The sequence below is a fragment of the Lampetra fluviatilis genome, chromosome 4 (assembly GCF_964198595.1).
Source record: "Lampetra fluviatilis chromosome 4, kcLamFluv1.1, whole genome shotgun sequence".
In the NCBI taxonomy this organism is placed as follows: domain Eukaryota; kingdom Metazoa; phylum Chordata; class Hyperoartia; order Petromyzontiformes; family Petromyzontidae; genus Lampetra; species Lampetra fluviatilis.
Window position 1 is genome coordinate 6,188,786 of NC_136278.1, and position 24,104 is coordinate 6,212,889.

At 41.4% G+C, this 24,104-nt stretch overlaps 2 protein-coding genes across 4 annotated transcripts in view; both read left to right on the plus strand.

Annotated features, from left to right (window-relative positions):
• The first annotated feature begins 445 nt into the window (after nucleotides 1-445).
• YKT6 (YKT6 vesicular SNARE protein) lies at nucleotides 446-7,851 on the plus strand. The gene is made up of 8 exons (XM_078855461.1): nucleotides 446-662; nucleotides 3,007-3,150; nucleotides 3,655-3,737; nucleotides 4,023-4,123; nucleotides 4,982-5,086; nucleotides 5,212-5,277; nucleotides 5,406-5,507; nucleotides 5,751-7,851. The coding sequence occupies exons 2-8, from the start codon at nucleotides 3,047-3,049 to the stop codon at nucleotides 5,784-5,786; spliced, it is 597 nt and encodes a 198-aa protein (XP_078711587.1). The 5' UTR covers nucleotides 446-662; nucleotides 3,007-3,046; the 3' UTR covers nucleotides 5,787-7,851.
• Nucleotides 7,852-10,489: 2,638 nt separating this feature from the next.
• Nucleotides 10,490-24,104, plus strand: part of C4H5orf24 (chromosome 4 C5orf24 homolog) — a 30,200-nt gene continuing 16,585 nt past the window's right edge. Inside the window, exons 1-4 of one of the 3 annotated variants that reach the window (XM_078855458.1) lie at nucleotides 10,490-10,634; nucleotides 18,551-18,680; nucleotides 20,413-20,780; nucleotides 21,560-21,690. In XM_078855458.1, coding sequence (XP_078711584.1) covers nucleotides 18,561-18,680; nucleotides 20,413-20,780; nucleotides 21,560-21,690 — 619 coding nt within the window. In that variant the 5' untranslated portion in view covers nucleotides 10,490-10,634; nucleotides 18,551-18,560. Of the gene's footprint in view, nucleotides 10,635-14,268; nucleotides 14,290-18,550; nucleotides 18,681-20,412; nucleotides 20,781-21,559; nucleotides 21,691-24,104 lie in introns of those variants that run through there. The other 2 variants (XM_078855459.1, XM_078855460.1) reach the window with 2 other exon arrangements.

Below are 24,104 nucleotides of genomic sequence, written 5' to 3' on the forward strand. Positions count from 1 at the left end.
GTTGTCGGCTCGCGCGCGCGCCCACGCGCCACCAACTGCCCCCGCCCACCCCCTCACGCTCCACCAGAAGCCCCGCCCCCTTTCCCCCCCCTCCCTAATCGCTGTGCGCATGCGCGAGGGCGGCTGGTTTGCCACGTCAGTCTCGTTCAGAGGGCCACGGGAAGAGTTCCGGCAAGTAGGCGACCAACCAAGAGACGCCATTCGCCGCTCGGTCGGTGACGTCACCGAGGCGCTTGTGCCAGGCTAGGTGCACTTTGAGGCCACGTTGGCTCGCTGCTGACAGGAGGTCTCGGGGACCAGACCCAGCAGGTGCCATGAGTTGGCTGAGATGACTGCTATGGCACCAGCTGTGTCCCTCAACCACCAACCAACCCCCCCTCCAATACCAATACCCGCCATTCGCCACTCAGTGACGGTGACGTCACCACGGGTGGGGGCGGAGACGACAACGCGCGTCACGTGAGCCGCCTCCGGACGTCGTCGTGACGTCACTTCCCTCCACCGTTTCTGAGCGACGAGGCCAAAATTGCGTCATGATGACTTCACTGCTTGCCGGATGACGTACGGGGGGCTTCCGGGTCAGGGTTCAGTTCGACGTGGTGCTTGGAAGAAGGCTGTGGACTGGTGCCGCCGCCGCCGCTGTTTTTTTTACACGCTTCATGGTAATTAACACCCGAAGCCTTCTTTTTACTCGCGTCTCCCACTCGCTCGCTTGCGAACAATGGTCTCGGGCCTGCGGATACTGATGCTGTCGACGTTGTCGGTTTTCTCCTGTGTCGGAAGTGGTTGGGGTGGATGGGTGACCGGGTGGGTTGACTGGGTGGTTGGTTGGGTGTTTGGTTGGGTGACCGGGTGGGTGACCGGATGGGTGACCGGGTGGGTGACTAGGTGGGTCACTGGGTGGGTCACTGGGTGGGTGACCGGGTGGGTGACCGGGTGGGTGGGTAACTGGGTGACCGAGTGGGTGGGTAACTGGCTGGTTGGTTGGGTGACTGGGTGGATAACCGTGGTTAGGGGGTCGTTTATCGTATATCTGCCGCCTGAGTGAAATTCGAAATTAAAGCTGAGACGTTCCTTTGTCGAATCATCTAGTCTCTAAGACACAAGAGGCTAGGTGGTGTGTGTGTGTGGTTGTTTCTACACGGGTGGTTTTGAAGCTTTTTAATTTTAAAAAGGGCACCACACAATAGCACTGTAGTGACGCAACTACCGCTTGATCATCACTTTCAAGGTTTTATTTTAATTAGCGAAGCTTCGAGATACTGTGTTGTACATTTCTGACAGCCCGGCACACGTGGAGCATAATGATGCAAGTTTATAACAGCGGCTTTTAAGGTGGCACGGTGGTTTCCGCCCCGTGAGTGTGTTATGGTGTTTCATTCTCAGACCTGGACTAATAATGGCTGATATTCCACAACGCAGGATAAGTACTAACGGTGACCTTCCACAGAAGTGGTATTCACGTTACAGGTGCCGGTAGGGCTTGAGATTAATGTTGAGCCGGGATTTGATGTTGCAATTGAAACGTACACATTTCACGTACGTTTAAAACACATGCAGTATCACAAGTGGTACCAGGTCAGACCAACTGACTGCATTGCCACGACCGTACTGAGATCATGGATATGAATCCGTGTTTAAGCCACACGTGTAATTAAACTCAGCTCTCAAGTACTGTATAGCGAGTTTAAGCACTCTCCAATCGCTAATGACTGCACAAAAACCATCATATTAAATTTGGATTGGCAGTTAATGTGGATAGACATTTATACTCAAACCATGGTGGTTTTAGTATAAAAACACGTTTGCCTTTATTGCTATGAACATTACTATCAGTAGCAGGGGATATTAAATTAGGGTTTTCAGTTAATTAGATTTATTATAGCTTTAGTATCACGTAGCTAGACTAAATCTGACTAATTTACATTTTCGGTTTGACATGTCCCAGCATATAAAATGTGTGCCCTCTAATGCGACAAAAATGCCTATTGAAGTCATTCTGTGATATATTCTTCAAGTGATGATTTCAAGGCAATTCGTTCATTGTTTAGCCGGAATGTTTTTGTCTAATTATGAAATAACGCAATGGAAATATAACTGAAAGTGGGAATTTTTTTTATAAACAGTGTATATGATGAGCACAGTTGAAAAATGTACGAGCACAGTTCATAGAGCAGGAGGGCAGTATGTGAGATGATCCAACATCAATGTTGACTTGGCACAATCATCACAATACCTCCAGTCAGTACATGATACGTTACCAATTGATGAAGAGTTCCCAGTGGCAACGTTTGTGCTCACAACAGGGTTAGTTATTGGTTGTATATAAGCTCAGCTGATAGAAGTGACAGGCACCCTCTGGTGAAATCATTGAATTATGGCGTTTACAGCCCATTAGAACATTCATACTTCATATTAGTGTGTGCACTTGAGATTTAAACACTTCCAACTTACGTGACGGTATATGTTTATACAATAATACCCCGATTTACGTCTGGCCATTTTACGTCCTTTTGCAAATACATTGGTCACTACCTGATTTGTGTCGCCTCAACCCACACTAACTTCGCTGACAGCAGTATCATCTGTCCTTTCTCGTATCCGTCGCCTCAGCCTTCGCCTCCAACCTAGCCTGTACATTTCTTTGGTTTACGTCGTTTCGATGTTTGTCACAACTTTCACGAATGCATCCCCGACGTAAACCGAGGTACAAACCCTACTAAGAAAATGTATATGGTAAGCTCCAAACTTTGGAAATGGGTTCCAATTCTCTAAGGTGTGTAGTTGTTTCCGACCAAACGGGAATTTCCCTGACGTGTCATTTTCATTATTAACCACCGAACTCATTTCTTGAATATCGTAGCACAGCGACTCGACTGAAGTCGAAACACGAAGTGCACGTTGTGATATTTTCATCTTCACTTTGGGCTATCATTGATACTGAAAATGATACCAAAAAACGATTCGATCATCAAGTTAATGCTCTTCGTGAATATTTACTTGCAGTGCTGGAGAAGATAGGCAAGTTCAAGTGGAAAAAACAAGCATGAAGCTGTACTGCTTGAGCATCCTCTACAAAGGAGAAAACAAAGCAAACCTCCTAAAAGCTGCCTACGATGTCTCATCATTTGGGTTTTTCCAGCGGTCTAGGTATAACATTGTGATTCTGTAACAGTTTTTGAAATGTTATTGACATGGGCATGATGGTTGGTTATGTATGTATTTCAGGTATGCAATGTTTGTCACAATATGTGTGGTCAATAAGTGAAGGTGACCACTAACAACACTTGCTCCTACAGTCTGTTGAGGCGATATGGGGGGTCTTTGTCTATTAATGAACCATTTATGTTAACACGTAAATGTATACATTTAAAATGTTTCCTTTTTACAAACTTTGTTGGCACGTAAAATGTCTTTGGAAGGGCGTTGCACTTAATTCGTTGGCGAAGGATTACTGTTGTAATTTTCTGAATGACATTTGATAGGCGCTGAAATGTGCACACAAGTCACAAGTCATCCATGTGATCACATGCATAGCCAGATTCACGGCCGTTACTGAAAATTAGGGGACACGTTGTGCTTGAATAAAGAATAGCCAATGTGTTTCACATTTTTAAATCTTTCTTGTATAAACATGCACCTGTTTCTGTACAGTGTACAGGAATTTCTGGCTTTTACGAGTCAAATCATTGTGGAGAGGACAAACCGATGCAGTCGTGCTTCTGTAAAGGAACAAGGTAGAACATTAAATATATTTGTGACAATAATTTCTAAGCATGATTGGTTTATAAAACTATTGCATTTTAACGTAAGAAACATTATTGTGGTATGTTAGGTTTTTAGCACTTAATATAAAATGTTTTTACATTTGACTTTAGAACCAAATCCTCCTCGAAAAATACACTTTTAGTCTTAACAGGCACTTATCTGGCAGAACTGTGAAGAACATGCTATGCTTATTGTTCTTGTTTTGAGATTTTCAGGATTCATGCATGAATTGCTCTCATTGTAACTGATTGCAGATTACTTCTGTCATGTTCATGTACGTGAGGATGGGCTGGCAGGAGTGGTTGTGGCAGATCATGAATATCCATCACGGGTCTGCTTCTCTCTTCTCGGCAAGGCAAGTGAACGTGTGGCACATTTACATTGTACACATGAGCCGCTCTCAGGATCAGCCACTGACATCCAAGACATTTGTCAACAACACTGCCTTAAATAGAGAACAGGATATAGTAGGTGACGTTTTTGGCAATAGCCCTTCTTCATAGCACGTAAATCATGGCAATGAAATGCAACTTATCACAAGCAAACAAGCAATGCAGCCAATATCGCTTGAAAATATTAGCCACTGTTTTGAATCATAAAGGTAAATGTGCAGTCCTGCAAATTCTTGCTCATGCCACTCCTAGCAACACATTCCTGCGGAGGGAGCTGGTAGGAACGTTGGGTTGCTCGGTCAATGGTCAGGGTCAACGGCGGCGTGGTGTATTCCGCAAATATGCCCGACTGTGAGGGCGGGCACAAGCCGGCGTGAGTAGGTTGAACGTTGAGTTTTATAAGGGCACCACGGGGTGACCAGCCCCTCCCCTCCCCACCCTGCCCCACCCCTCCCACCCCCCACCCAGCCCCACCCCCCACCCAGCCCCACCCTCCCCACCCAGCCCCACCCTCCCCTCCCCACCCAGCCCCTCCCTTCCTACCCAGCCCCTCCCTGCACGACGGACACAATAATCCCCTGTGGGCTGGTGTAACCAGGAGGTTACTACCAGTATAACCAATACACCATGGCCGCATTCCCCCCTTCTGTTTTTATTTGCACTCGATTAAGTATTTTATGGTAAATGTCAGAATATCTTTGTCAGGGACGCCAAGTATCGACTAATCTCAACGCTTGTCTTTGCTCATGTAGCTTGTCTTATATACGTCTGAACATTTAAGATGCATACAGGCTAACCCTGTTCCTCTGATTATTCTAAAGGTTTTGGAGGAGTTTTTTATGCAGGTGAAAAGTACAGACTGGCCCGGAGGCTCCCCGGCATCGACCACCTTTGAAGGACTAGATGCCTACCTTGCAAAATACCAGGTATTAAAATTTCCGTGTGTATATGTACCATTAATAGTTTTTGTATTTGCCCTGTCCGACACCCATAAGTAAAAAAATGTGTCTCAATATGAAGAGTGAAAGTTGAAGACAATTATTTTTGGCAGAACCCAAAGGAAGCGGACGCTATGACCAAGGTGCAGGCAGAGCTGGATGAAACAAAAGTCATATTGGTGAGTGGTTTGTGTCTTTCAATGCTATAGGTTTACAAAGTGAATGTGCCACATTGAGCTTTGATGACGAGCAGTTGCTTACGTCTCCGTAGTTTTTGACGATGGAGACATTTACTCTGTTTCTGTAGCACCATACCATGGAGTCGCTTCTTCAACGAGGAGAAAAACTCGATGATTTGGTCTCCAAGTCGGATCACCTCAGCCTTCAGTCCAAAACCTTCTACAAAACGGTGACTCTTCACAAAGACTCGTACATCATTTATTTTCATCAGTTTCGACGTATTTGTTTGCTGTCAATAAGATAAATGTTTACATATCCTACCATATAAAATTAACACAGTCTTCACATTCTGTACATATTAACATCTTTACTTATTTTTAAAGGTTAGGTTATTGGTGACGTGAAGTATATTTTGCTTTGACCTGCTGCTGCTGCTGCATTTACTCTAATGAACGTGTTGTTTTCGTTTTAGGCTCGGAAACAAAATTCCTGCTGCAGCGTCATGTAACAATTTTAGTGGCAGGTGCTACGATGACTCAAGCAACAACGGCCGATTCAGACTTGTGATTTTGAAGCCTTGTGAGTTCAACCGACCATCATCAGGGGTTATTTATGGCATTAGCCAAGCGCCAAATGTACGCCGTTTACAACACTTGGATACAGTTACTCAAAGTAAGCTTTAAAGTGATAATTGCTTCGTCGCATAGGCATGATTTGCTTTTCTTTTTACACTCCAAACCTGGGGGCAATTGTTATTACAAACACCGTAACATTGTTTTACAATTTGCATTATGGGTTGAATTGAATTATAAATGAGACAATTACAATTGTTATTGACCCCAGGTCTGTCGTGCTGTGTAGGCGCTGCTTCAAGGCAGCAGGTTAAATAGAGGAATATATTGTACTGATTTACAAGTGGTATTTTGGTCATCGTTGTACCACATTTTCTGTGTCTTCACCAAATCTGAATGGGGAAAGTAAATTAACCAGGCCTTATCAGTAATATGTATGGAAAACATTAACTTGTGTCATCTAAATACGGTTATTTAAAGTTCACCAAAGGGATAAGTTAAATTACATCTTTTAATTTCCGAACTTTTTACTAAGGAGCACAGTGGCTATATTAGCTGTAAATAACCCCTGCTGTCACTAATGTTTGAGTGTCTACGCAACTGTGGCTTTGTGTTGCTTTTGTGTACCGTAAGGTAAGCTATGTACTATACTGTATAAATGTTAAGTGTGATCTGTGGAATTTAGTCGACATTTGCATTTCTAAAATCTATATATATTAAAACAAAATTGTTACATTCAGTAATAAATCTGTATTCAAGTATTTTTTTCCGAATATTTTTTATTGCGATAACTGCTGTTGTATTTTAACTGCATAAGTCTAGTGGCACATCATAAACATCTGTTCTGGGGATAAGGGAAGTGAAGATTTTAAGAAAAGGTCAACCTTGAACCGTACACAACTTCCGATTTGACAACACATCCAGCAATTACTACTATTTTTGAACAATATGGTCCCACATTGCACGATGTTTATGCCGAGGAAATAGAGCCCAACAGCTCATTGGGCCCTTCCAGCTGAAATAAATAAAATCTATAACAGCAGTTGTGATTGGCTGCTGAGTTTAAGGGCTGAGGCGTTCTTGTTGTGGGGAATCATTCTGATAAGTTATGTTCAATTAAGATCTGGCAATGGTAGTAACATCTAAAAATGGCTCCAAACATTCGCAGTGCTTGCCAAGTAGAATGTGTTCTTTAAGGTTGGCCTGTGTGCAGCTGTATTTATAATGATCATACATTTTGCGGTGAATTTATTTGCCAGCCTATTGATATGCCACTAGCTAGTTACTTTTAAAATAACATTGGCTAGTTATTATAATCTTTCAAACGAACAACAGTTTGATGGGTGTGTATTTAAAAAATCCAACTGGATAAAGCAATACACACTTTTCTGTTGTACAATTTTGCATGAGTTGTAATTTTATATACCCTATATAAATTACACTGATTTATAACCATTAACTTAGTACCCATTCCATTGTCGACACTACGCAGCATTTCCCTGATGGCAAAAATCAAGATACAGGTCTTGGTTTCAGTCCAGGTCTTGAAAAAGATACTGTCGTGTACAACAATTAAATTCCAACAGTGATGTAACAATAGTGGTTTTTCAATTCTCTGCACTCAAACCAGCAAATACCATTGGCCATTTTCTCGGCTCCAGGAAACCGCTGTTTTTTTACGCATTTCCAAATATCAGTGAAACCTTTCCACGGTGAGAGAAAAAAAAGCTGTGGTAGCTTTTGTGCTGAAAACCTGAGTAAAACTTGACTATTGGTAAAACTGCGTATGTTCACAGTAACAGAAAGAAACTATTTGTCAGATTGTCTGAAAAAATCAACAAGCTTGATTAAAATTCCTTTGACTGTATATGCTGAAATATTATGGAAAGTGAGAAACATGCTGCAGTGAACTAATTGAAATAAATGCTTATTTTTTATTGCAAATGTAAGTATTAAGTGTATGTTGCAGGAGCTTTAACAATAAACCAACACTTGTGCACATGACTGCATGGAAAGCGTAACCAATTTTGCATTTTTCACATTGTGTTTAACATGTAAAGAAAACGTTACATGTGTGTGTTATGCCCGTGAATGTTTATTTCACAATTTTCAACAAACATTCCAGTACATTTTAATTTTATTTTGAAATACTAATTTAAAAGTTGTAAAACTAGAAGGCATGAAATGTATACAAGAGCAATGCAAATGTTCAGCAGTTTGTCTTGCAGCAGTGCAATTCTATTGTATAACAGCATCGTTGTAAAGCACTAAAGCTGACATCTATTAGCAGACAAGTAATGTATATTACACCTTTTCTGAGATCCCTTCAAATTTTAATGTGTTCTAAAAGAAAACGCCATCCTAGTTAAGAATCACTGCTGCAGTGGAAAACCTAAAAAAACATCTAATGTACTGGAATTTACGTAAATATTGTTTGCGTTTTATATGCATTACTTTAAACGTATCTTTGAAACAAAACAATTACAAACTTGTTTATAGTGCAAAATAGCAGAAGTAAAAACTAACACCACAAATCACATCAACATAGAAACTCTTGGTAAATGTATCTGAATGGTGACATGCTAAAAAGACTCGTGCCATTAAATACTAGGAGCAATGCTGTACAACAGTGGTTCCCAAACTCGTGAACCAGTCGCAATCCTCAATAAAATAAAATTGCAGACCATGTGGAACAAAAAAAAATCTCCATCAGTTCTGTGAACCACTTCCCACAGCCTTGCGGACTACCAGTGGTCCACATACCACAAGTTGGAAACCACGACTCGAGAAAATCTAGTTTGTGAACATGAATTAAACACAAGCCACTCTCGGCCTATCATTTGTCCTAGTCGGCATCAATAACTGCTCGTGCATAAGTTCTGGTACATTGTTATGCCCCCAAGTGTTAAAGCCAATTGCACAGTAAAGTGTGTGCATTTTGCTTATCCACGTTTCAGCATCAATCTAGGTCACGTAGAAGCGCACACAATGCACCTAGCAAGCAGTCAAGCACTTACATACTCGGACGATTTGTGTGCTCCACAATAGCGCAACGTGCAGAAAAATGAAATGGGTGGGGAGGAAAGGCAGTATGGTCCTGGATTCTGCAGGCCTCTTCAATCTGGAAAACAACAGGTGCATTGAGTGCAGTATGAGGTACTGATTTTATACATAAAACTCTTGGTAAACGTATCAAGATTGCACTGATTTTAATCAAAATATTGCATTAAACGGCTTTAATCAGAATCTGAATGTAATGCAGTACTACAAAATATCAACCAACGAAGAGGCTTGTTTGAAATATATAGAGCAAGGCTATTGATTCAGAGTAATGGACTAAGGTTTCAATTGAAAACTTGTAATACATAGTGAATTATATCGGTTACATTATATGCAACCACTGATTAATCATATAAAACATGGGTGCTCGTGGAACCTCAAAGACACCTGGCCAGTGTTGAAGAGTAGGACAACATACCCTCCTCTAGAAGGGCTTTATAGAGCTCCCTCTCTTGCTCTGATTTCCCAATACCATTCACTGATATATAAAGTATACTGTATATGAAACATGGGTACGATAGATCTCCCTCTAGTGGAGGCATTCCGCCAGAATTAGCATGAGAAAAAAAATTGAAATTCAACCCACTTGGATACACAATAAATCAAAGATGTGACAATTGTGTTCCAAAACAGCAAGGCCATCGGGCATTCAACTCATAAGATTTTATCATTCTGATGCATAATGTCTAGTACCTAAGGAAAGTACTCGGGTGAACAAATTACATTTGATGTTTAAGGGAATTGTTCTGGAAATGTTCAATATGAAACCAAAAACGCCTGTATCTAAGCATACATTATTTCACACCTGGGTATGTCACAGAAGCATAGTGACATAAAAGCACATGGCCTGACACTTGAGATAATTTTATATGAACCGAGAGACAGGGTTCAAAAGCGTCTTCTTATAACAATGCATTATTTGTTCTACATGCTGATTTTAAATTGACTCTGTGACCCTTAACTTGGTGAAATCCCAGCAGGGCAATACGGCTCTTTTAACCATTTGCAAACGTATGGTCACCGCAACCCCATCGAAACGATTGACGGGAAGACAAACCAGTGCCCCATTAGCATGATCGTCTTATTAATTGCTTTGACTTTTATTTAAGCGGGGCGCGCGCACAGTTTAACACGTCGGCTTTCGCGACCATTATCCGTAATGCAGGTTTTTTTGGGGGTTAGATCGCGTAAATATATAAATATATTTTTAAACCCGCCACGGACAATTAGTAAGGTTTCTCACGTAAACAGAACGTGCCAATTCGTTACGAATACAGCAACACCGGTGGTGTTATTGATCGTGCAAAGCCACCACATTTACGCACACACACACACAGCGCACAGAATGAGAAGACCAAAACGCGAGAGAAGAGCAACGTCGTGCAGACGAGAGGATAAGAAGCGAAAATGGGTCACACACGTTTAAAATAAAAAAAGGTGACTTACCACGAAATATACGACCGTGCGCACGCTAGCGCGTGGTGGTGTGTCGCAATCGCCAGGGCAACTGCTGCTGCTGCTACGCTCAGCGCTTGAGCCCTCTGAGCCATGCGCGTTTGAGCCCTCTCGGTGGCAGCGGCAGTGGTGGCAGCAGTGGCAGTGGCAGCAGCGGCGGCGGTGGGCGACGCGGATTCGCGTCTCGAGCTCCGAACAACCCTCACAGTCAGCCTGCAGCACCACCACCACCACCAACAACAACAGGCACGGACAGAGAATGCGTATAGGTATTATTCACTTGTACTCTGTACGTGTGCGTCTATACTGTATATCATACACACGCGCGTATAAGCCATCCACACTCCCGGTCATCGCGCGCGCGGTAATGAGATGAAAATGTTTTGTTTTAACGTGAAAAATATGAAGCGTTTTTGTGGTCTGTGGCAACATCGTGTTTATGGTTCCATGTATTTATTTTTTCTATTTGGGGATTGGCGAAGAAAAAAGCATCTTTTTGCAGCTCTCATGCTCACATTGCTTGGCTAGGACAACCATTTTTTGTTGGTTCTCCGATTTATTTTCTAAATGTATTGTTTTTTATCGTCTCACAGCGTTCTGCGTATTAAATATTTTGTTTAGTTTCTCAGTCTCTTTCTGCATCTCTTCTTCCTCAACACGTATTCTATAGTTTCAGACAATTTGCTGTTAAACATAGCCCCCCCCGCCCCCGTTCCAATGTATTATTCACTATCATATGATTTAGTTGCATTATTGAGTGGTGACACGCATATCATAATTTCTCTCCGTGAATTTGAATGTTTACAGTTCGTCTAAAATTGGTTACCTCCCAACCCATATTTTTTATGTTAACTACTGTATCTGGCTTTTCCCTGGCATTATCTGCGCCTTCTGTCCAAGTTGAATTGTAACAAACATCGCACCAGTCTGTGGTCACTTCCTGTTTTTAATGTGTTGAGGACAGGGACGTTTGACAATCTGGGTTTCGCAAGATAAGATTGAGAATAGCTCGTTTCTAATTCCACCATTTGGGCTCCACACCACTCTCCTAGATGCCTTTTTAAAAATCATTATCCTCATATCCTTGCTGGATGCAAACTTGACACTCACCTCTCATTTCTCACCGCAATAGCATACTTAAGAATAACCCTCAGCTCAATGCACCTGCTACCTACCTTTGCATTTATATCATTGACTATAATGTCTGAATGCGTTTTATCCTCACTCGGAAATTGATTCGTTTTTCATTACATTCATATTCTGCGTTAGTCCCTTATCGCGTGTATATAAATCATTCACGAAGACCACTGGAAACAGAAACACGGAAACTGTATCGGCCTAAAACCACATGAGCAAGCTTGGTTTAGGAAAGGGTTGTCTGCCATCCACCACATCTTTATACTATAAATCTGAATCTGGGAAAATACAAATGGGTATTAAATACCAATGTGTCTATCCTTCTGTAAACTATTGAAAGGCATGAATCAGTGGAAATTGATGTAGCCACGCAAGCTTTTACGAAGAAAATTCTAAATAAAAAATATATTTATTATTATTACCCATTTACAAGAACCGGAATAACTACCGTTTATTTCATGATATAAGCAGAAAAATACATGTGAAAAGGCGAGTCATACTAACAGACACACTTTCTCCAAATGAAGTTACAACAATAGCAGGTGTTTTCTGAAAATCAAATTAGAACTATTAAGGCATAAACATAGATTGATAAAAAAAAATATTGACCATCTCAGAGGTTATTATGATAGTCATAATGGTAATATATTGAAGTTGAAAGGCTTTTTTTTTAAAAAAAAGGCCGCAAATATGGGCTAAAAATAAATTACTAGAAATCACATACAATTTCGTGACAAAATTAAAGATGTCTGGTGGAGGGGCACAATTGGAAAACAGATTAAAGCATGCGCAACCGCTGGCAATTATTTATAATGGACCAGGATCAAAATCATCTTGAAATAAAGAGGTGGACGACAATAGGCTAGATCGCTTTAGAAAAACGAACTTACGAATGAAAAGGACCATACCAATGCATCTGAAGGGGAACGTTTATAAACAATCTATATTACCTGCTAAGGCAAATGAATCAGATACATTAACAACAACATCTGACAGGTATGCAAACAAGCGTGGCAAGGTACACGCTTGTCATTACACTGGGGCACAAAAACACCAACACGAAGATCAGAGAGCATACACAAGTTAGAGACATCGTATTGACTGAAGAAAAGTGGGCATGAGCGGAACACATCAGCTGAAGAGAGAACGAACCACAAAGATGGGTGATTAAACCAGCGCACGTGTGGGCGCAAGATGGATTGTTGTATCGCAGGCTCATGGAACATGGCAACATCCTCAGAAGGCCTTTTTAAATCCTTTATATTAAGTTCACTTGCTTGCTTAGGACCGTGCAAATCTTTCGGTCGTTTTTTAACCCACTTCCCGTGATCCAATCGAGCTGACATTGTGCACACAGACTCGTTGTGCGTGACAATTAATGTTCGTGAAATTTTTTTTAAAATTTTTTACACTTTTTAGGACAAAAATATTATATTTAATTACCAATTGCTTAATGCTGCCATGCAATCATCTGACCCATAGGTGGCAGCCATCTCAAGCCAGAGGACGAGAGGACTCTAGCCGCCACGCATATAAAGGATTTATAGTGAAAAACTTTGTTTTTACGGGTTATACTTGTTTCAAATTTCGAGTGCGTGCAGTGAATCATTCTCAAGTTGGAGAAACTGAGGCCATAAGATAAGCATACTATAACATTAAAGTTGTACCTTACAGCTTTACCTTAGACGATCTATTTAGAAAAAATAAATTAATTGCTCAAACTGCCATTAGCCAAAAGTTAAATACATTTTGTATTTAAAATTCTGTTATTAGAGTACAGTGAAAGCACAGGCCACTTGCGTGCCAATTGTACGGAGAATTGGCAGCTGAATAAAATTACACACCAGGATGTATAAAATAACCATTTTACCCTCAGCTACATGGTGATTTTTTTCCTCTCTCCAGATTACAGGATGATCCATTAATAGATACTCCACCAACCTCTACACTATTGAAATATTTTTTTAAAAACTCCCTAAAATATGTAGCCATCACTTTTCCAATATTCAAACATCTGTTTAGAAAACTGCCATTAGACACGTGTGTGGGGCATCTATAAACGGACCACCCTTTATGGCAATACCCATGCACAACATTGTGATACGTACACAATTCTAAAGGTTTGATGCTGTGCAGTATGTCAAATATGAAATGGCGTATCCTTATTGTCACGCTAATACTACAATGCAACCCCAGTTTACATTGTTTGAGATGACAGCATACTAATAATAGCCGACTTAACGTTTTCAACAAATGACATAAACCTGAGCATTTAACTGTAATGTCACAATGCAGGGTATTAAGAAAGGGCACCATGTGTTGTAGACATTACACATCCCATAAGATGATTTCTGCACTTAATAAAGTGGAAACTTCACTGAAAATGTATACAAAATGTAGACTTATATTGAGAAAATGCAGCTCCTATTTTACGTAATGAATATTGTCGACCATTGGGCAGGTGCACATTGGATATGTTGTACCTTATTACAGAGAACTCTACATGTGCTTGCACGGCACAAAGTGAGCATCAACTCTTGCTCTCATAAAGTAGCATTCTACTCTTTTTTGCTATCACGCCAACACAAGAACCCCCAGTGTCCCATCAATTATAAACGCTAGCTTGGAATGTTTACTTAGCAACACCAATTGATTAAAGTGTTTTATATATAGATATATAATGAACATGTTAATAACGCCAGTAAAACAATGCTCTCACTAACCTCTCTCCTGTGGGGCATGGCAGGTACCACAGCAGGGGTCCCATTCGCAACACCCATTTTAAAGGTGATAAATAACATTGCTGTAATTAGCGCTTTACTAATATAGGTCACAATGATATTCACCCACCATGACATTTACTGGCTTTGAGATTTTACATTTTGACTTAAACTTTCGTGACTGCAGGAATTCATATTCTTGGTTCTTCCGGTAAAGTCACGTAGATAGAAAATAAAATAAAAGTAAAATAAAATTGAGAATAATAAAAGCAAAAAAACCCACGACGTTTCAATCGCGACACAAGCGGTCTTCATCAGGCGGAGAGAAAAGAGGGGGCAAAAGCCTCCAAATGCAACTGCTTATAAGGGTTTCCAAAGTGAGTGGGCGAGGGAAGAGAGTTGCGAGGAGGAGATCTGTGCGGCGTAAACACTGGAGTGGAGCATAATGCAGTGCTTCGCACCCTGCACAATGAAGCTGGCCACCTTGTATCCCGAGTTTGATTCGCAATCGCGCCTCGCATTGGTGACGCGTGATATCTAAACCGGTTCTTCAGCCTCCCCCCTCCCCCCCAATTGGCAACCAACTTCACCAACCCACACTGATCACAGTAGTCAAGTATCAGTTTAACACGTAGGCTTTCGCGACCAATATTATTCATAATCAACGTTTTTGGGTTTATTTCGCGTTATTTATAAATGTGTCGTAACCCCATTCTGGCGAATTGCCCGATGATGCTGGATGCAATTACCAGCGAAACGTCGTGCTCAAAGATTGTAAATGTTGTGGTTTCACGCTTCAACACACCGGTGGGCTAAAGCAGTGAACTATTTGTCTTTTGTCAACGTGACACTTTTTACTGATTGGCCGTGTCGGGTATTGGAGGGTTACGACACATTTATAAATAACGCGATCTAAACCCAAAAACGTTGATTATGAGTAGTCAAGTATGTTCACACAATTTCCATGAGCAACACAGCATGGAGAGGCCTTCATCCATTAGTGAATTATTCACACAGGACTGAATATACAGTACAATGATCACAAAATATGGAAACATTTATTTCAGCTTTATGAATTGGTGGCATTCCAATCATCGGTGTACGGAACATGTAATAAAACACAATGAAATGTTTACGGGTGTCCTTGAAATGGCTTAGCTTGGCCCTGAAAGTGAATACTTGCAGGTGTATGGCACAATGACTGGCAGCTGAGTATGCTGACGGTAGGGAGGAAGAGAGCTTGCACACAAATGTAAATACGTAGCACGTGAGCGTGACACGTCATGGTAGTTTGTCTGAAAACTTGTAAAAGTCATATTTAATATTGAATATTACATTGCAAATAAATTGACAAACATAGAGATCAGAATAATTGACACATTTACACTTTATGAAGGCGATTTGCCATTGCCAGGTTGGGACCGTGGAAAGAACTAAACTTGTATGAGACGGAAAAAAACGAGACTAAAATAAACTTGATGCTAAAAAGATGGGAAATTATCAATACTTAAATCGAACCCTCAATTGTTACATTCGTAAAATTATACGAATGTCACCATTAATGCAACCCCCTGGCGCAGCAGTTGTTTTTACGCTCGCCCCCCTCCTACCCACTGCCCTCTGTCCACCAAGCAGTACCGTATAAGAAAAACGGGTACAGGGACTCCGCAGTTATACTGTTTTTTTATCGGTAAAGTCACCTAGGTAAAATGTTTTGTAAAATATATGAAAATTAAATTAAATGACGTTTTGGGCGCAACACATGATGACGGACGCTTGTGTTGCGCCCGAAACGTCGTGATTTAATTTAGTTGTTTTCATTTATTTTATTTTTATACCTACGTGACTTTACCGAAAAAAACAAAGAGTATGAATCCTTGCAGTCACGAAAGCTTCAAATCTAGAACTCCGCAGTTAGTTGATCGGCAGGTCACGTGTGGTGGGAGTAACTGGTGAGTACTCCCACCTCATCCATCATGGAAGAGTAGGCCAAATACACTCTCGAGGGGCTCTCTAGGGCTCCCTCTAGAGGACATTCCATCAGCAGTGGTGTGTGCAAGAAAATGCAGATCAATACCTTTACCATTCATGGAACTATACTACAATTTTACAACATACTTCCGAAACACTTGTGCCATACAATAAAAAAAATCGGTCTGTTTTAATCTTCTTACATGGGCTAAAGTATCACAATCTATAGAATGTGTTCAGTGACAGGGATTTCTAAAAAGAAAACTGGATTACTATTTTTTTTTATCCGTGAAAATTTTCTGTAAAAGTTATACCAAGAAATTTCCCGCCCGGGGTATTTCCCCATCTTTGTTGGAATATGTCACAAATATTGCGGGAGTCAAAATACAAAGGCATTTTTAATTATATCCATGATGCGAGATAGAAATACACATTTCATTTTGTGTGAATTCAATATTTGCTATATTGATTCCAAATTGTTAGTAATTGTACTTCATTTGTTGTATTATTACATAAATTAAAATGATGGATAGACAACTATTATATTTGTATTAATGTGATTACATTCAGTTTCTGCTTCAGCCTTACAATTGTAATTTCCTCATGTATATTTACTATTTGAGAAGTATTCGTACTTCAACCCTTTTTTATTATAGATATATAATTTGGCACAGATTATCGTAAGTGACTGATCTAAATTATAATGATCTTCTGAAAGGACTAAATACTAATTTGGCATAAACGCAATCGAGCCTGTGCTCGATTGTAACGGCCCTGATGTTGATTGGTTTCACACGTATGATGGGTCAGACTGAAATCCTGCACAATGCTTTACATTTCATGTTTAACGCCTGTAAACACACGATCCTCACCACCAGTAAACTAAGTCATTCACTTTTAATGAAGTGACAGGAAAGCCAATAAACAGAGGACACATATCATGAGTGGTTGTTAGTATGTATACCTCCGATTAGCATGGTTGGCTACATACGGTGTGAAAGAAGTTCAACATATTATTTGGGTCTTTCGGTAAAGCCACGTAGATAGGTTCAAAGAAAATAACAAAAAACGACGACGTTTCGATCGCAACACAAGCGGTCGTCTTCAAGAAAAGACCCTTTGCGATCGAAACGTCGTAGTTTTTTCTTCTTCCTGAAGACGACCGCTTGTGTTGCGATTGAAACGTCGTAGTTTTTTGTTATTTTCTTTGAACCTATCTACGTGACCCCAAAAATATGAATTCCTGCAGTCACGAAAGCCTTTAAGTCAATATTCAAGTTCAACGTACATACATTAATAAACACAACAGTCGTAAATATTTATAATCGGTGACATTTCAGGCAAAGATCTTCATAGTGCACGATTGTTATGCAAGTGGAATGCGTGATAACCTATTCACAGAAAGAAATCATGCAAGTATGCAGTGACCACCTTTATCACCACAAATGCTTAATTCAATCACAGAAAATAACACTGTTCATGCACTTTCACAATTCAACTAATCATTACACTAGGCTAGCAAACACAAATGCACTTGTGTACGCATCATACAAGAGGATTTCATAAGAGGACAAAAAAAGCTTCTCCTACATAGCTTACATACTCTGTTGGGGAGAGTGCTGTTAGTGAGCACCTATTAAGGTCGGTACGGCGTAAAAAGGGGTGGTGCGGTCACCATGGTGCATGATGGGATGGTGTGGGCAACAACACACCCAGGTACCTTTATTTCCAAAGTGCTGATGTTTACACATCTCAATATTTTAGGCCTAGTCACTTAGGGGGGCCCAAGACCAGTGCAGAGATTCACCACTGAAAATATAGATTTTTTTTGGGTTAGATCGCATTCCAAGACACCAGTCACAATGTGTTATTAAACCCGCGACCACCTAATACAGACAATTTGTAAAGTTTGTCAAGTAAATAGAACATGCCAATTCGTGACTAGTACAACACACCGGCGTGTTGGAGAGCAATTCTACAACATTTACAATGCGAATACGACGTTTTGCCAGTAATTACAACTAGCTTCATCAGGCGACAGGTGGTGGCGGGTTTAGCGACACATTTATTTTACACAATCTAACCCAAAATACCTATATTATGGATGATATTGGTCGTGAAAGCCAATGTGTTATATTCACCACTGATGTTAGCCATGGTCAGGAATGGAACTCGGATCAGTGTGTTTGTAGCGCAGTGTACTAACAACTGCACTTCCGCTCTAACAGTTATGACATGCATACACATACACATTTAGGCCATCGCAGTATGCACTCTCCTTAATGGGGAGAAGATCTATTTTTAAGTTTATTAAATGTTCACTTTTTTCCTTTGGTCTTCACCACCCCTGTGAGCAGGTTTGGCAAAATGGTGGCCCCGCGGCAATGCCTCTGCAATGATTGCCGGCGCCTCGCCCTCCGCCTCACCAGCCTTCGGGACACACAACCGCAAAGAGCTCATGGCCAACGCGCGCAGATTCCACAACAAGTACAGGCATTCCAAGACACCAGTCACAAAATATGACATTCGTTGGCATTTAGTTTCACTCCAAGCCAAAAATGCCTTTCGGTACAGTAATATGGAAAACTGTGGGGAAAAAAAACATTAAAGCGGAGTTTTATTTGTGCACACGTAATACTCACACGGGCACCGGACGGTGCTCAAAGCATTGAAAGTCTGAAACCATTCTTGGACATTCCAAGTTCTTTTGGCAGAGACTCATCTATCCATCGATGTTAAGACTATGATTAGGCGATAAACTACTTTTGGATTAGAATGTTGCCAAGTGAGGAGGAGAGAGCTATTTGACACCGCTGAAAAGTTAATATTGACACTGGGTTGCATGAGAGCTGGTCGGCTTTGCAACAAAACAGAAGGAGCAGGCCTTCATTTAGTCTGGGTCTGTCTGAGTTGTCGATCCAGAAAATATGACCACACCGGGCACACCGCATCCAATATACCTCTTGCTATGGCAATGGTTATGAGGCATGTGCCTTTTCCAGCCGATCAGTGACATGGAAAATATTCAGTGAGAAAATAAGCCCTCAGTAGGAGCCATGATGGGCGAGTATCGACAAAGTTGGCTGGGTCATGTGAGAAGACAAGATGCAGGATATGTCGCCCAAGTAGTACAATATCGAGTGGGACAGTTCCATAATTTCAGACGTACACTTAAGCATTTCAAATACATGTCGGTAGTCAATAGGATGATCATAAAGTGCTTTACACATGGGCAGAGTATGTCAGGGAGAAAAAATGTTTGTTGGCAAGCGAGACATTGTCTTACATTACCAGTGTCAGATGCACTCAGATGGCCAGACTTCTTCACCTACGTTTGGATGGTGATGGTGCAATTAGTTCTGTCCGTATGAAACTAGCAAATTATTACATAAATAAGCTATGTTTTCTAAAACCGTAGATAATTACCTTTAAAATTATACCTGATACTTATTATTTGGAAGATTATTTGAGTTTGCCCAATTTCTAGCGCTCCCCAGTGGCTACAAGACAAAGACCAGGAAGAAGACCCAGAAAAAAAGTGATTCATAATGCTGAACGACATGAAGAAGTTTGGTGGAAGATTTGACGTTGTCCAGGACAAGACTGCTTGGAGATAAAGGACAAAAACTATCAACCCGAACTAATGGGACAAAAGTATAAAAATATACATATTTATCTATAGAACAACCATCATTATCTTCCTAGCAAATTATGCTATGTCAACCAGGCAGTGATCAATTTATTCACCCCTTTAGGGATGATGGGCTGAGTTGAGCCTGTTGGGGACTTGCACTTGTATTTCACAAGTAGGAAGATTGCCATTAGACCAGTCGAGCTATATCTATTGGGACTTTTGCTTTGTAAGCTGATACACATTCACATTTTCATTGCACACTGCAGCTTCAACCATATCTCAACAAGACTCTCGTTCCTCAAAAATAATGCCCCAATTACTATGAAGCATTTATGGGGATAAAAAAAACGTGGTTTAGTTATCATTAAAACATGTATTTTTTAGAAACACTATTGAAGAAAACTATTAAAAGACTTCTCTCAAAATTGCCATAATCCATGTGTAAAAACCCCACACAATGATCAATTTCACTTTTTCCTAAATTACGGCGAACTGTTGTCAAACGTGAGCCAAAATACATGCAAGATTCATAACATTTCGCCGGCTCTTACCTTATGAATTTCACTTTCATTTTTTCTTCTCCAGTATCCCACAAATACTGGAAAGTCCCCGGCGTCTGCACAATTCTCCGGCAAAGCCCTGCACGTGGTACACACCCCAAATGAGAATTGCACTCACATTCACACAAGGTTTTTATGGATGGGGCTGCCCCTGGCATGGAGCCCAACTCAAGGCAATGTGGCAAGCCAATCGGCTGGGGCCGGCAAAGAAGAGGAATTGTGGGTAGTGATGCAAGCAACTGTAATGGCTGAGGAATGCTTCAGCAACATCAAAAAAGGTCGTGCTGGAACTTTTTTGCCGGGGCAAGAGGAAACAGGCTCGGCATACATAGTTGCACGTGTGCAACGCATTTATAGCCTCGCGAGACAAAACTACCAAGCGATTGAGAGAAGGTGCTTTTTCACGATATGTGCTTAATGTGTGTATGACTGTGGGTAAAAAAAAAATGTGTTTTTATACTGCAAGTGGAAATGTATGAAAATGTCATGTTCACAGCTTATAACTGCCATACATTAAAATGTATTCCCTACAGACTGAATAAGGTATTTCACCATCATGAAGCTGAACATGGGATTATTTACGCTCGACTGCGCATATGCGTAATGTATACGTCAAACGTACTTGTAATGCTTCTAAACTACTGTAATGGTAAAGCTAATACAATACTACATTTTGTTTAGGTAATGTGATTATGCAACTGATTATTTCTATTTTTTGCTCTAACAAATTGCCATGTAATGTAATGTGCACCCAAACTGAGTTGCACATTATCAAGTTCCTCCAAATTTCATTTGCATTAAAAAAAATTGTCGGAGCAAAATCCGGTGCTCAAAAATCAGCCAACTGGAGACCGAAACAAATCTGCCAGTAGAACCCTTTTTCCGGCTTAACATCCCCTTCCAGGAAGCTGCGTTCTTTCAAGCGCCTGCCTGGCTTTCAGTTGGGGTTTAAATCCAACCCCTCTGCCCCCAAACAGTAGTGGCGGTCGGTCGTTTGGGCAGGCGAGGTGTCAAAAGAGCCAAACGAACTCGCAGCAAATCGACAGACCCCCGAACAAAAAACGTAGCAAACAAAAATCTGCCCTCGGAGACAAGCTAAATGTGACAAGACAGCTGAAGCCCTCCTCCCCTCGCCTTGCTGTGTGTGGTCTCAACTCCCTCCTTGCCGACAGGTTAGCCTCTCACTGGGGCCACACCCACAGGCACCAACACGCTGATACTTCAGCGGCGGCAGCAGCAGCAACAGAAGCAGCAACGCAGGGAGGGGTCGGCCAGAGGTGCATGGCGGGGCTACACTGCCAAGGTAAGATGACCCCCCCCCCCACCACCACTAAAGAGTGGGCGCGATTCGTTTGACCATTACGGTTTTTTTCTAGGCAGGACTGAGGAAGTCTGCTTTACCGGTCACTCCAAAATTCCACAAAGTTACTGGTTGTAAAACTAAAAAGTTTGCCCCTTTCCCATTCTCGCGACGGAATGATTTGGAAGAAGCGTTAAAACATGGCGGCGGCATACTTGAGTTAAGAGTGCCACTGAAGTTTCAGGCGTGTGTGTTCATACACGTGCTCGCTTATGCAACTATGGGTGCTTCTTTTTCTTCTTCCAAGTACTAAAAAAAAAGATGCAATGAAACTCTAGCCCATGCCGTCAATGTTGTCAGCACAAGCTAAGGAAACACAATGGAATGTTTTGAAAAATAAATTAAATGTTCTAAATACAAAAATATATTATGGTTCTGCATACCATGGAACTGTTGTGCAATGCTACTGTGACTTTTTTGCACCGCCGATAAGCACAAACGTTCTCAAGTATGGCTGAGCGCCTGATCCGCTGTACAGTCAGCCACAGTTTCCTCTCCCAATGTGGGTTTTTTTCTGTTTCTTCATTTTGGCACGCCTCATGGGAGGGCCTTTGCTGACATGCACAGGAACCCACATAATACACCCTATAAGGCAGTTTTGCCCTTGGCAGGAGAGAGAAACAATGCATTTAAACTGGTGTGAGCCGGTGGCAGAGTGGCCAAGAGACCACACTGGAAAGCCCCAGCCAGAAGCCCTCTCCTCGCATCATTCCTCCGACATGGGTCACCTTTTGATGGAACACACCCAGGGTTTGCTTTCTCATGGACTAGTTTTCTGGGCTCCCCAACTCTCTAGACCTCTGCAGGGGGGAAATATGTTTCGGAGCTCAGCCCCACACAGCTCCGGCTAAAATGGGCAACCTTAACCACTGGACCCATCTCACAGTATTGCCCTCCTGCTCCCTGCTACTCATAGCTAAAATCAAGGGACCACAGATTATCTTGTGGTTTGATTGGCATGGCTATAATTGAGCATGGTCGAATGTGACCCATACGTGTCAACGTTTCAAATACTCTTTGAATGTATAGACTGCATATATAAATAACATAAAAGTGACAATGGCTTCAATTTCTAATGAAAACATTTAAACAGGATCATTTTTATATAGTGAGTAGCTGGAGTCTGTATATTTCCAGGGTGCAGGTCATCATCAGCCAAGATCAATCCACTACTGGATGAAGGTCTCCAACAATCTGTCACCATCTGTTATGGTCTCAAGATGTATCAAACCCTCTAGTTCCTGCAAACAAATTGAGCATGTTCACTCCTTTGTCTGCCACACCATCATTAGTCTCGACCACCAGCCATCATCCCTCCTCGCAACGTATACTGCCTTTTCTTAAGTCAATACAATGTCCGGAACTTATTTTGTCCTCCAATCCATGTGTTTCTCTTTATGTATCTCGCTGTAATTCCAAGTGTGTACATCCCCGTGTTTTTTTTTTGCCCAGGTGCAGGTACAAGAGTAAAATGAATAGGGTCTAGGATGCCAATTAATTTGATGTGGCAGCAATGACATCTGAGCATCTAGGACTACTTGTATTTTCCATTCCCAAAGAGCATTGATTGCGGATATACAAACCAGCAGTCATATATATTTCCCAAAAATTGCGCTTCAATGGCAACATGCCCTGTTTGAACTAAAGTGTGTTATACACTGCAGAGAATGAAAATTTAAAAATACGTGTGTACAATAGTATAGCTAAGTGGCACAGCAGTTCAAGCAACTGGAACGTTATGATTTCAATTCCCTGTTGGAAATGTACTTGGCACATCATCCCTCTGGAGTTTATTAATCAAGCACTATGTGGTGGGAGGTCCTATGGATAAACTTGCCTCTGCCAAAGGAATGTGGAAATTTCACAAAAGTTCAAAGCTTTCAACAGGAGATAAGTACCACCCCATACCTATTCAAGCCAGAACACCACATTCAAACTTGAAACCACATTTCGAAAAGTATGTGTGTTAAATGCAATGTATGGCATTTAACACACATACAGGTTGAACACAAGTGAGGCGGTTGGGAGTATGAACACTCGTAGCAGCAAGCTGCAGCCCACCAGCCTATAGTTATCACATGGCCTGCAGCCCATAAAATGTTGCACCTTTTCAAGTAGTGTTAGCAAACAGCTATTAAACACAGCACACTGGGACACGGCAGTGCCATCACCCATAGCACAGCCACCCTTACCTCGCTAGCACTTGCCGTGCAGAGAGCGCTAAGCTTTCACATTCGTACATACTGTATATGTAATTGTATACAAATTCCACAATGAATCCACGTATTAACTTGTCACTCTGAGCATGAAATAAACTGAACGTGTAGAGTTGGTCGGGCGATTGGTTTCTCAACCAC

Coding starts and splice junctions, on each gene's coding strand:
- YKT6 (XM_078855461.1), top strand. CDS start 3,047: ATGAAGCTGTACTGCTTGAGCATCCTCTACAAAGGAGAAAACAAAGCA. Junction 5,087..5,211: donor CCTACCTTGCAAAATACCAG/GTATTAAAATTT, acceptor TATTTTTGGCAG/AACCCAAAGGAAGCGGACGC. Junction 5,508..5,750: donor CCAAAACCTTCTACAAAACG/GTGACTCTTCAC, acceptor TTTTCGTTTTAG/GCTCGGAAACAAAATTCCTG.